This window comes from Mirounga leonina, unplaced genomic scaffold (genome assembly GCF_011800145.1).
Source record: "Mirounga leonina isolate KUSES-001 unplaced genomic scaffold, KU_Mleo_1.0 Mir_173, whole genome shotgun sequence".
Taxonomy (NCBI): domain Eukaryota; kingdom Metazoa; phylum Chordata; class Mammalia; order Carnivora; family Phocidae; genus Mirounga; species Mirounga leonina.
In genome coordinates this window covers 51,940,828-51,954,328 of record NW_023270447.1, presented here as the reverse complement: position 1 = coordinate 51,954,328, position 13,501 = coordinate 51,940,828, and the positions used below count along the sequence as shown (strand labels likewise).

Genomic DNA, 13,501 nt, shown 5'->3' with positions numbered 1-13,501 from the left:
CCTCATCTTCCTGGGCACATCCGAAGCACAGGAATAAGGGCTGGGCAGGGTCGGACACAATGCAGCCTCCTCCTGCGCCCCACCCCTCCCAGAGGTCCCCGAGGCTCTGGACTCATTTCCTAATGAAGTCCCTGGAAGAACTCTTCCTAATTAAACTAGGACAGTAAGTTCTGGCCTGGGGCCACAGGGAAGAAGCAGGGACAAAGGAGCCTTTTTGGGGGGCTCCCTGACTCCTCCCATTCCACATGGCAGGGCAGCAGCCTGGGCCAGGAGGGGATTCCTGAAGGACCAACGGGAGATGGAGGCTCAGAGAAGGAGGCCAATACAAACCTAGCAAATCCTGAACTGAACACTGACCATGGCCAGGCACTGCTCTTTGTGCTCTTCCTAAGTTATCTCACACGGTCCTCCAACCACCTTGTTGGGGAGGTATTGATGCCTCCATTTCACAGATGAAACAAGGGCTCAGAGAGGTGAAGTAACTTGCCTAAGGCCCCCCAGCAAGGAAGAGGTGAAGTATAGACTTGCCCGCAGGCCACCTGGCTCAAGGCTCTGCTGTCATCCGTGTCATAGGGGAGCCTCTCACAGATGACGCAATGCTCGCAGGGGCGGTCAGAGGTAGGAGGGCCTGAGGGGTGCACATGGCTAAGAGAGGCCTCACCTCTGTGGCTCCCCCCTATCTGCACAGCCAGCAAAGGTCTGGAGTCAGGCCCGGACCTAGCCAGGGAATCTGAATTTCAAAAGCTGCCCAAAGGGACTCAAACTCCAGATCCAGCCCTAACTCCCTCCCAGCACAGATGGGGAGACTGAGGCCCAGGGAGGGCAGAGACCTCCCCCCATCACTCAGCAAGTCGGTGACAAGGAGAGGCCGCCTGGTTCCTAGTGTGGTGGCACTGAGAGCCTGGGGGGACTGGCTCTCAATAGGGTTCAGTTAAGCAACAGAGCCCTCTGCTCCCAGCATAGAATCTGCAAGTGTGGGGGAGACCAAAGGCCAGGGAGGGGGAGGGCGAGGGGCTGGGAGAGGAAGGGGCAAAGCACAGGGGCTGTAACCACACAGGCTGGCAGACCTCTGTGCCCTGGTGTGGCCCAGTTCCTGGCTCTGTGGGACCCATGAGGCTTTAGGCACAGTGCAAAGGTCAGGAATTACTACTCACTGCACGGAAGTCTGAGGTTCAGCTTTGAGGGACTGGTCCCAGGGCCCCAACTAGGATGTGGAAGAACTACAGGTGAAACCCAGGTCTGGGGGGCTCAGGGGGTGGGGGGTGGGCGGCACGCTTATTCCTGCACCCTTGAGAAGTAGGCAGTTGTGGAAGGCAGGGGCCGGGGACACGAGGCTATCACCCATGCCACGGTTACAAAGTCGGCTCTGCCTAGTTCACGGGCATTCAAGAATCAGCCCAGTCAGACTCAGCAAGAAAATAAACCGGCAGAAACCCTCAAGGGGATGTAGGGTCTGCCGAAGTTGGCTCTGGCTTTGTGTATATGGCTTAGGCCACACGCCCTGTGGGAGAGGTTGGATTTCACAGGCCCTGCGCTGGAATTCCTGGCCTCAGGGAACAGGGGCAGCTCCTGTACCCCGCACGCCTTGGGCCTGGCCATGGTAGACTCCAGCTCCTGTGAACACTCTGGCTCTTAAGGGAAAACAGAAGATACCCAAAGAACTGGGTCTGAGAGGGATGCCCTACTCCCAGTGAGCAGAGACCCCAAGAGAGGCAGGGACCTGCCACGGTCAGTCGGCAAGATGGAAGCTGGGGCGGGGCAGAGGTAGGCCCATCATCTGGGTCTTGGGGTTTATATTGACCTCAGCCCTCTGGGCGGTGGGGGGCAGGTGGGGACCAGACTGAGGGCTGCAGGCTGGGGCTTAGTGGGGAGAGGCTGCTGTGGCGGGGCAGGGGGCAGGCTGGGAACAGAGGCTGCTGGCCCCTCTCCAGCTACAAAGAATTCCCTACCACAAACACCCAGTGGGGGGCTTTGGCTTTGGCTGGGCTCAGCTGCCTTGGCGGGCGTGGGAGGAAGAACGTCACCTTGACCCTGCAGCTTTAGTGTGTCCAGAACAGTCACCTGCTTCCTGATACACCCCCGGTCGTGGAGCACACACACCCCACGCACACACACGTGTGCTGGTGCACATGGCTACGAGAGGCCTCAGCCTGGGGTCCAGGAAGTAGAAGAGGGAAGGCTGAGCACTGGCCTGAATGTCCCTGGCTTCAGGCCACCAGGAAAGCCCACCCTTGGCCTCCAGCTATTCACTCCAGCAGCTTAACCTGGCCCTCATGGGGCCTTCCTGCCTCTCATCGGCTGCCAGCTCTCTGATGTGAACCTGGACTCGCTGGCAGAGTAAGGCCCTTTCTGGATAACTAACATGCCAGGCCCACAGGCCAGCAGCGAACCAGTTCTCCTTGGCCTCATCTGCTCAGCCAGCACCCCCAGGCCACCCGGGAAGCAGTCACCTGGGGCCCCCAAAGCAGACGGGAGCAGAGTGAGAGGATTCTTACAGTCCCTCCCAGGCCGTGAAGCTGCCTGGCCAGCCTGACTGGCCAGTTGACCTACATCTCTCCTGCTGTCATTTGAGTAGCTGCCCCTCTTGCGTCCTTGGTGGAGGAGAAGGGAAGCTGCTGACAGTCCCTTCGGCTGGGCTGTTCCCTGCACAGGCATCACAGGCTCGGGAAGGGGAACAGGGAAGCTCATTTTCAGCGCCAGGTTCTGTGCAGAATATCAGCCTGCACACGTCTGAGAGGTGGGCTTATTATCCCCGCTTCACAGACCAAGGATCTAAAGCTCAAGAGTATAAGACCAGGAACCCCAGCTAGTCATGGGGCTGGGGAGCCTGTTTCTGTCCATTACTCCAGTGCATCCAACCCAATCATGGGCGCAGGAAGAAGGCAGAAGGGAAAGTGGCCCAAGGAACCTGAGCCTCGGGACTGAGCTCTGGAAGTAGGTCCTAAAAAAATCCAGCTAACCTCCATCTGCCTGCCCAGAATCCACCCACCGAGCCAGCTACACTTCCATTAACCCTTATCAGAGAGTAAGGAGCTCAAGGGCCATAGGTCCCCCACTCCCAGGCCAGAACTGGCCCTGAGCCAACTCCAGGGAGAAGAAGTCTGCTCAGAGTGCTCGTTACAGTGCAGGAGGAGCAAGGACCAATGGGTAAAAGGGAAATAAAGTTCAGAGAGGGAGAGACACTTGCCCAGGGTCACTCAGCAAGTTACAGACAGAGACAGAACAACTATTATAATGCTATGGGGATGGATTCTACAAATATCTGCAGAAGAATGAAGACTGGTTTTGTTCCCTTTTGTTTTCTTTGGTGGGGGTAAGGAGTCCTTGGGGCCAGAACACAGTTGTCCTTTTTCCTTGTTTTGCTTTGTGTGGCCTGGATCTGGCTACTTTGTCTGCCCTGTGGGGCCAAGATGAGGGGGCCCTGTGCTCAAGGAAGAGGGAGGTCCTACGGGCTGCCTGCCTGGCTGGGAAGGGCCGTAGGGAGTTAGGGGTATGGTAGTGAGGTGGGGAAGCATCACCCTGAGAGAGCAATATGGCAAGGATAAAAATGGACATGCTCAGCAGTATCTTTCTTAAGAATCCATCCTAAGAACGAATGTACAAAGGTATATAGTTCGAGGATGCATATCCCAACACTGTGTAGAGCAGGAGGAAAAAACAGAAGCAACTAAACACATATCCATCAATAGGGGACTGTGTCGTTTAAGTTATGGAAGATTCCTGCAATGGATGACTCTCTAGCCCTTGAAAACGATGATGGGACGCTGCTGTTATTGACAAAGAAAGCCATGTTTGGCATGGGGAGAAAACAATTAGCATTAACACGCCTCATTTTGTTAAAAGAAAAAAAATACATGTGCTCATGCACACCAGCTCACATGCAGAGAAACACCTCTGGGAGGAGATGCCGCTTCCACGATGGTAGAGCCGAGGGGGGATGGTACCTTCCTCTTTTTGCTTTTCTGTATTGCTGGTGTTTTTCTTAAAATTCCAGGTACAAAATTACTTTTACATAATCGAAGTTATTTCTTTTTTTATTTTTTTTAAGATTTTATTTATTTATTTGAGAGAGAGAGCACGCACAAGTGGTGGGGGAGGGGCAGAGGCAGAGGGAGAAGCAGACTCCCCGCTGAGCAGGGAGCCCGACAAGGGGGCTCCAGCCCAGAACTCTGAGATCATGACCTGAGCCAAAGGCAGGCGCTTAACCGACTGAGCCACCCAGGTGCCCCCATAATCAAAGTTATTTCCATTGGAAAAATAAAATCAGTTGAGGTGGGTTTCAGCTTCAGCACTGCCAGCAACTAGCTGTGTGGCCCTTGGGCCTTCCCTAAGCTTCAGTTTCCTCATCAGGAAAATGGGGATGATAATTAACTCCTGCACCATCTTCTTCCAAGGATTGCCATGAGGCACAAACTAAAAAAGGCCATACTGTGTGGTTCTCATAGGCTGAGAGGACTGGCGCTGAAATTGTCTCCATAGCAGCTGGGATAAAGTTCCTGTGGCACCTCACGGCCAGTGACCAGGGGATCTTGGCCACACGACCACTCCCATGGACCTAGACTGGCAGTCCCCCAGAGAGGCTTTGGGCTGTCTGTCCTGCCATGTTCCAAGGGGCAGGTGTGTGGAGGACGTGAGGGATCTTGGGAACCAGGAGCCTCACAGCCCTGCCTCTCTGGGTGAGTCTTCCAGTCACCAGAGGGCATTCTGAGGGGCCGGATGGTATGCTGAGTTCTGCACCCCTAAAGCGGCCAGCTTGTAGGCGTCTAGGCTGGGTCCTGCCAGGGACACAGAGGTCAGACCAGGTACAGCAGATGGGGAGCTCACAGCCAGGGCCCCTTCCTGAACGCCACTCAAGCTATGGGGAGATTCCTGGGGTCTTGTGGGAGGAACTGGACAAGCACGGCCGGGGGTTAAAACTACTGCTCAGGGCCCCAGCTCACGCTTGAGGGCACCCAGGGGCCAGAGCTGCTCAGAGGCTGGCAAGAGGGATGCTTGGGGTGCTTGGAGAAGAAGCAAGGCCCCTCGGGTCACTCTCGCTGTTGTGACTAGGATGTGTAAGCGCCTCTCACTTCCTTTCACTTGTGACAGACTGTGGCCCAACAGGCGTAGCCCAGTCCTGTCACTGACCAGCCGGGCGACCTGGAGCAAGTGACCTCACCTCTTTCCTTTGTGAAGGGCCCCAGTGATCCTTCCGTGTCCTGGCTGAGGAGGTCTTGCCTGAGAAAGTCCTTGGCGGCAAGCACACTCACTAACTCCTATTATAATGAACATCAGGATTTTAGAGGAGTTCCCAGCAATCTAGGGCAGGCAGGGCCTAGTGTGGGAGCCCCAAGCCCCTTCCTGTGCAGGAGCCTGTGCCCAGCCCTCATCCTGACAACACCTTGTTCCCTGATCCAGCAGGGAAGAGAGAGGGCAGGGGTGGCAGGGGAGAGGGGAGAGCGTACTGTCCCAACTCAGTCTAGCCCAGGAACTGAGGACACTCTGCTTCTGAGGATGGGTACCTGATGAATATGGGGCCGATTTCTGGACACCAGGGCCTTGGTTGCAGCTTTCTGAAGTCTGATCTGGAAAAGCCCCCAAGTTTACAGGGTGAGCACTGGGAAGCCCACATGCACATGCAAGGCGGCAGCCCGGGCCCTGTGTGGCTGCCAATAAGCCTCTGGTGCTCCGGGTTTCAAGGGACGCAGCTCACAAGACGGAGCCTGACTAAGGTCCCTAGGATACGCAGCTCCCTTCTTGGGCCTCAAGGGTCCCCCATATGACCAATATCAGCTTCTCACCCTCAAAAGTGGGTGACATTTCCTCAGTCACGTTTATTCATTCACATGCCATTCCTCAAACACCTCCTCTGTGACAGGCCTTGTGGTTCACTGCAAATTGCTCAGACACCCCCCCCAGCAACCTGGGGTTCCTATGATGGGCTATGACATGGGTGCACAAAGCCATGGGCATCTGGTCACCGAAGAGGTTAGAAAGCTAGGGAAGGCTCCATGGAGGTGGCAATGAGCTAGGTGTTGAAGGATGGGTAATCAGTAAGTGCAAAGACCCAGAATCAGGGACACACATGGGAGGTTCAGAGAAATGAAGACCACACCTTGGTGGTCTCAGTGGATGGTCCTGATGACTCGGGCTCTTGAACTTTCCTGGAGGAAGTATCCTCCCACTCCTAGAGCGACTCACCTATATCAGCAACAATTTGCCGGGTCCTCAGTTTCCCTATCTGTATTGGTGGAACAGTAATCCTCACCTCATAGGCAATGGCCAAGAGAGGCCTTGGAAATTGTGGAGGGTCATACCCATGGAAGGTTGCACATAGGGCACCTTATGTTGGTCCTCCACGGGGTCCACAGAGAGGAGAATCCTTCCCAGGCCAGAAACCTGTAGCCCGGGGAGGTACTGCTGGACATCGCTGCCACTTACCCATTTTCTCTATATCCTTTGAGCCCCAGGCCCTCTGACCCCAACAGAGTAGACGAGTGCTCAGAGAGGAAGAGTCTGAGGAAGAGTCCAGGCTCCAGAGCAAACAGAGTTGAATCAAATGCTGGCTCTACCACTTAAGCCTCAGACATTGCCAAGTCACTTCTCTGTAAGCCTCAGTTTCATCATCTTTAAAATGGGAATAATAAGAAAACAGCTCTCCCAGGGTTGTGAGTAGCAAAGCTAATGAATGCAAATTTGCAACATGGTGCCAGGCATGGGTTAAGTAGCCGATATCTGTTATGAGGAATTCCCTCCAGGGAACTACTTCTTTTAGAATCCCCAGTGCCCAGGGGGATTTGGCTGGGTTGGCAGAGCAGACCATGTGGAGGAGGATCTGAGACTGAGGGAAGCCCAAGGACAAGTTGTGGGAGCTCAGGGAACAGGGGGCTGGAGGACAAGGGGTCAGGGAAGGCAATCGGAGGGAGGGGGGCATCTCCACCAGGCCTTCAAAGACTGGGTGATCGGATATGCAAGATCTGTGGGGCCCCAGGTCTGGCTTCCTGGGGACAGAGCTGGCCCAGGGCTCTGACTACTAACCCTGGGGCCAGAAGAGCTTCTACTTGGTTACATCCCTTGAGGTCTCCACACACCCTCCTGCTTCTTACCTTCGCCCCAGGGGGATATCTCTCTGCTTCACCTGCTGCCGCTATTTCCCCAAAGAGGGAAAAGCTGTCAAGCCAGCTGCCTGCTGACACCTAGGGAGGATGGGGCCAACCCACCCTAAGGCCTATCGCACTCGGGATCCCTGAAGGCCTGAGAAAGCCAAGGAGCTCATGGAGCAGAACTCTGTCCCAGGAACGCCCGTGGGAAGACCCATGGGAGAGTCTTCAAGAGTCTACAGCAAACACTCCCAAGGCGTGCAGGCGCCAGCCCCGGGGGGCCAGCCCTGGATCTAGAAGAGAGGGAAGCCTGGGGCCTGCTGGGCAGAGCCCTGGGGGCTGTAGGGCTTCCTTCCCTTCCCAGGCACAGCCACACCAGCCAGACAGGACAGAAACCAACCTTGGGACCAACACAGGGCCTGAGGGAAGCCATCCTCTGTCTCTCTCAGGGCCCTAGGCCACTCATCCACTGAGACCAGTTAGGCCTGTTTGATTCATTTCTTCCCTCAGCCCCTCCCTGGGCACCTCTCTGCCACTTCCAGGTCCCTCTAAATGGCCTTGGGACGATATCCACCATGGCTGGGCAACCAGCTGCCGGGACCTTCAGACATCTGGCTAAGCAAATGGGGTCAAGGGAAGCAGGGGGCTCTTGGGTGGCCTGCAGAGGCCCCCCCCGACAATCAGGTACCTAGAGACCTCAGTGAAGCTCCTCCCTCCGAGAGCAATCACACTTATTACCATTCATTGAATACCTGTGGCTCACCAGGCACATTATTTCCTTTAATCCTCATTGTATCTTTGGGAGGGAGAGACTATTATCGCCCCAAAGACCTATCAACAAAAGGTCACAGCTGGGAGAGAAAACCTTGTGTGTCTGTTCAGGGCCCCACTGAGTTATGATTTCAACACAGCTCCCTAAGTCCCTTCTCTCTCTCAACTCCTGTATCTTGGCCCTGGGGATAGAGGATAGCAGGGAGGGCTTCCTAGAGGAGGTGAGACCTGCACTGAATCTTCTAAGATGGCAATAAGAATGTTGCCAGCGGAGGGAACAGAAGGACTGTCCTAGGCAGATGGAGTGACACGTGCAAAGGCCTGGAGGTGTGAAGCAGTAGGAAGGCCAGAGTGAGACAGAAGCTACAGTTCGGTGTTTCAGGCTCATAGGAAGAGGCTGGAGGGGAGTGGCAATAGGAGCCGGTCACAGAGTGCCAAATGCAGAGAAGTCTAAGTTGCCTTTATCCTGTGGGTATGTGGGAGGCTCAGGAAGACTCTGAATGGTGGAGTTGCCTGGTCAGATAGGAAATCACAGTTCAGAGAGGAGTAATACTGTGGTCCCACGCCTCCATCCAAAAAGGAGATGAAGCTGGGCCTGGGGTCAGGAGTGTGAGAACGGGGGCTGAGGCCAGGCAGCACTCTGAAGGCCAGATGCCGGCTGCAAGTCCCAGCTGGGAGCTGTGGCCGAGCTTTAATATTTACAAGGCTGCTTCCCAGCAAGCCTCGGTGCTCCTGCAGCCCGGCGTTTCCCAGCTAATGAACTCTTCGGCCATGGGAGACTGTGCTGCGCGCACTCCTTATTAAACCTGGCATGGAGGGCTGATGGGGGCTGGGAGAACAAGGGCAACCTAAAGAAGCCTGAACAAGGTGGAGGAATTTGAGCACAAAACCAGTCTACCTGTATCCCCAGCCTGGCCATAAAGAGAAGCATGGAGTTCTTTCCAGAGCTGGGGGGGGGGGGGGGGTGGGGGGAGGCTTGATGTCATCTCAAGAGGGAGAAATGGAGGTCTGCAAGGACTTGCTGGAAACGGCTCAGGTGCCATAGTTGGGCACCCGCGTTCACACCCCAGCAATTTCACTTAAAAATCATATACCCTTGGGCTAGTTACTAAACTGCTCTGTCCCTTTGTAAAATGGTGCTAATGCGGGTATTTCAGAGACCTGCTCCATTCTACAGAAGGCAGGAGCTCGAGGTGACGCGGGTAGAATCTGAGTACGCCTGGGCCAATGCAATTACTCAGTAAGTGTTCGTTGTTGTTGTTACTCTGGGAGCAAAGGGCTGGCCAGAGACCAGAACCCTGGCTCTGCCCCCCAGACACTAAGGAGCAACAGGAAACAGGCCAAGGCGCCAACTGGCCTACGTGACCAGGTCCACAGCTGGGGATCCCACCCCACTTTGCCTGGCTGGGCTGCCCTTAGGCTTCCTTGAGCCTGGCCCTCAGGCTTCCAACCTTTTCCTCCACTTTGAAGGTCTTTTGAACCTGGAACTGAAGCCCCACAAGCATTTCACTTCCCCATCCTCCCACCTCTATCGGTGTCTCCAGTAAGTGCCAAGTCCCACCCACTGTGGATAAAGATTAGGGCTTAACGGCCCTTCGTTTGAGTTCTTGCTCCAACCCTGGGGACCTATGTGACTTTGGGGGGAGTCATTTCACCTCTGTGAACTCCTGTTTCCCACTCCAAAATACGGGGACCGCACCAACTATTTTTAAATAGTAAGCCTTGTGGGAATGATATTAGTTATCATCTTTCAAGGCCTGGCTGGCTTAGCTGTCTCCTCCTCCAGGAAGTCTTCCTTGGCTTCCTCAACATAAAAACCTCCTCCCTCTAGCCTCCATCAGCATTTGGTATTCTTAGGCTGCATTCTGGCACCTTTGGGAGCTTGCCCTCATTTTGCCTCACCCAGACTTCACTTACAAATTGCAATGCCCATTTTGCAGGCCCAGAGAGGTACAGAGGTGGGTGGTTCAGGCTCTCTCATAGGGTAGAAGGGTTGGAGTGCCAAAGGAGGGTATCAGATATAAGGCAGAGAGGCTGCTCAGGGAGGAGACAACAGACTTGAGGAGAGGGTAGTTCAAGGAAATGCAGTTTGGGCAGGCAGCCCAGCATGGGGCGGGGGTAGGGGGGAGGGAGCTCCCCACATGGGGAAGGAAGGGATGATGAAAGATCACTTTCAAACACATAGCCCAACATAGCCACCCAAAACCCCCACCCGCATTCTTCAAGATTTCTCCTTGTGGCTCCTGGGCTCATCCATTCCCTTCTCTTCACCAACCCTGTCTGAAGACTTCCCACACATACAACCTATCATGGAGGGACAGCTACCCCATTTGACAGATGAGGAAACCAGCTCAGAAAAATTAAGCCATGTAGGACTGGTACGAACCAGAGCTCCCACCCTTTCCACTCCAAGCCCTCAACCTCATTTGCTTTTGTTCACTAACTCTGCGCCTGTGACTCTAGCCCTCCATCTCAGAAGGAAAGCAGGAGCCCCGATTGGCCATGAGAGCTCCCCTGGTCCCATCAGGGGTCACCCAGACACCCACTACTTCACTCCTCCATGGAGGGCTCACATGGAGATGAGAAGCAACAGGCCCAACATGCAGAGCATGGCTTTCTAGCTCCTGGATCATGCTCTTGGGTCCTTCCACGTCACACTCCCCACTGTTTGTGTCTAAGAGGCATGTGAACATCCTGACCAAGTTCTGTCACTGTCAGCTGTGTGACCTTGGGCAAATCACCCAACGTCTCTGAGACAGCATCCCTACCTACAAACGGGGATGACAAGAAAAAACCCTCACAAGACTGTTGTTATACAGAGCCAGGGAGATAAACTGAAACCAACCCAGAATTGCAGTTTCTATTTCCCCACCTCATCCTCAGCGCTCCCGCTGTAAGAGGATCACAGAACAACTCCCAGGGGTGAGACTCGCTATAATATTTTACCCCAGCACTGCCATTTTCATCCTTGCAAAAGCACCGGGAAATCAATGATGAGGTTATGATTAGGCTTCTACTTAGCAGGTCAATAACTGTGGAGCAAGTAGCTTAATCTCTCAGTGCCTCAGTTTCTTTAGCCTGTGAAATCGGCCTGCTGAGAAGAGTGGAGTTTATGTGAGGTAAGTGCTCACCGCAGGACTGGCACACGGCAAACAGCACGTGTGAGTGGCGTTGACTTCCAATGACATTACTAGAACTGGTCCTCAAAAACAAGCCAAGAATCATGAGCCCAAGTGGTCAGGTGAGTGAATGAAGACAGGAGGGGAAGATGCGCCCAAGACACAGAGCCATCTCTGGACTGCGTCTGAGAATGAATCCGGAGGCTGACTGGAAAGCCCATAGACAACCTCAAGGACTCAACAATGCCTGTCCAGGTGTCCACCTACCCCTCCTGCCACTGTGTGGTGCTGTGGATCTGTTCACCTGTTGCCCTCCTGCAGACCCGGGGCTCCCTGGCCTGTGGGGTGGGCTCCTTCTCCAAAGTGCCCCAGGCCTGGCACTGAGCAGGCACTCAATAACCATGAGTATGACCACCCGCGTCTGTTTCTAAAGAGTCCCGTTTTTCTGTTCCTGGAGCTACACTCCTTCACAGCAACTGCCTACTCACTCACTTCTGCCCGCACAAACATCTGAAGCCACAAGCACCGCAAGAAAGAACTTGCAAAGCTGTAGGGCCCGGGTGTACAAGCGGCACCACACTAGGCAAAGGAGGCCTGCCACGTGCACACCGTCACCAACTGAGGGCTCACGTGCAGCCTCGGAATCCTTGGGCCCTCTCCAGGAAGCAAACTCTTTCTCCTGGACCCCTGCTTCCTGGTCTGCCCCATGGCTCATGCCCGTGCCGGGCCAGCAGGAGAGCGTGGTCCGCTCACCAGGGTGGCACAAAAAACTACACGGTGACTAGGCAGAAAAGCAGAGGGAGCCAGCCAGCGCCCGGGCCTCACGGGCACTTACTTCCCTGGAGAAGCGCGCGGGGGTGTGACCGGGGCGGGGCCGGGGCCGGGTCCTTATATGCCCGGCGCCCGAAAACTGCACACCCGCCCGCTCCACGATTGGCCGCTCTGGCCACGGGGGCCTATGGGGTGGTCCTCGCTTGGCCAATCAGGGGCCCCGGGGAGCCCATTCATTCACAAAAAAAAAAAAAAAAAAAACCCAGCAAGGCGAGGCCCGGAATTGCCTAGAACTTTGAAACACTGGCGCGTTCCGTGGGGCCGACGCAGGAGTCCAGGAGGGCTAAACGCAGGAAGCTAGACGCTTGCAGGGACGATTGCGTCCCTGCCCACAGTTCCCGCCCGGCAACCCGGGCGTACCGCGCCCTCCGCCTGGGCCACACCAGCCCCGGGCTCCGCCCCGGACCCCAATAGGACACGCTGGCCGCCCAGCTCACGCTGGGTCGCTAAGAGCCGCCCAACCCTGAGGAAGGAGGCGCCAGGGCAGCTTCCCGGCAGTGAGGTCCAAGCAGGTGGCCGGCACCGCCCCCCTCCCCGCCCCGTTCCCTTCTTCCCCAGCCGGCCACTCACGGCAGTCGTCCTCGTCGCTGTTGTCCGAGCAGTCGTCGTCCTCGTCGCATCTCCACACGGAGGGGATGCAGCGCTCATTCCGGCACCGGAATTGGTCCTCTTCGCACTCTTTGACCGGCCCTGCTCGGGGGAGAGAGGGGCGTGAGCCGGATCCGCGGACAGTGCAGTCCTGGCCGCGGGGAGGGCTCTACTGGGGTGAAGGAAAGGAGGCGATGATGGAGCCAACGACCTCGGCGGCCTCGGGCGCCCTCGATCCGGAAGGAGGGCAGAATGGTAATGGGATGGCGGGCTGCTCGGTGGCACCAGAGGCCAGACACAGTCGGTGTGACACCACTTGGTACACCCCCATTTAGAACACTCACCCGCACTCACGGCCCATAGAGATCTACGCAGACGCAGCCCCACAAGGAGCCCCCGAACACGCCGCGACACACGCACTCGCGCTGCGGGCATAACCCCCTCGCACGCAGCCCCTCTTTCTCCGCCGCGCGCAGGGGTTGCCGGAAACGCATTGTCAGGCGGGGAAGTCGCCCGGCTCAGCTCACCGCCACCGCGGAGCGCGCGTGTCAAATAAATCCCGCTGGCTAGAATCACGCAGCCCACCAGAAACCATCAATGACCACCCCCTGCCCACCCCTCACAAAGTTCCCGGCCCGCCTGGCCCTCACTGGGCCCATCCCCCAGGAGCAGGTGCCAGAGGCAGAGCCAACGACACCGGGAGCCGTGGGGGCGGGGGTCGAGGGCAAATTAAAGGAGAGCTGGGTCCCGAGAAGCCTATCCCACCCAGGCCCGGGCTCGGGGACCCCAGCGCACCCCGCAGCCCGGTCGCCGGGCCGCGCTTTGTTGGAGGCTCCGGCGGCGCAGAGCCGGGCGGGGGAACAGCCTCACGCACCTTGGCCGCCGCGCTGTGGATCCGCCGTCGCCGCCGCCGCCGCCGCGAGATGTTGGAGCCGCAACAGCAGCAGCAGCAGCAGCAGCAGCGGCGCCAGCGGCCGGAGCGCGCCCCGCTCGGGGCGGCCCATGGCGGGCCCCGGGCTCCGGCCGCCGCGCCCCGCGCACCCCGTGCGGCTGCCGCCGCCGCGCCTCAGCCCGCCGAGTCCTTGCCGCGGCGCCGGGGCTGCCGCTGCCCCC

General features: G+C 56.7%; 1 protein-coding gene across 3 annotated transcripts in view; it reads right to left on the bottom strand.

Moving 5' to 3' along the window:
• LRP8 (LDL receptor related protein 8) overlaps window positions 1–13,392 on the bottom strand; it is a 75,930-nt gene extending 62,538 nt beyond the window's left edge. For all 3 annotated transcript variants that reach the window (XM_035018517.1, XM_035018518.1, XM_035018516.1), the window contains exons 1-2: window positions 13,263–13,392; window positions 12,371–12,490 (exon numbers count right to left, since the gene is read on the bottom strand). In XM_035018517.1, coding sequence (XP_034874408.1) covers window positions 12,371–12,490; window positions 13,263–13,392 — 250 coding nt within the window. The remainder of the gene's footprint in view (window positions 1–12,370; window positions 12,491–13,262) is intronic.
• Window positions 13,393–13,501: the final 109 nt, after the last annotated feature.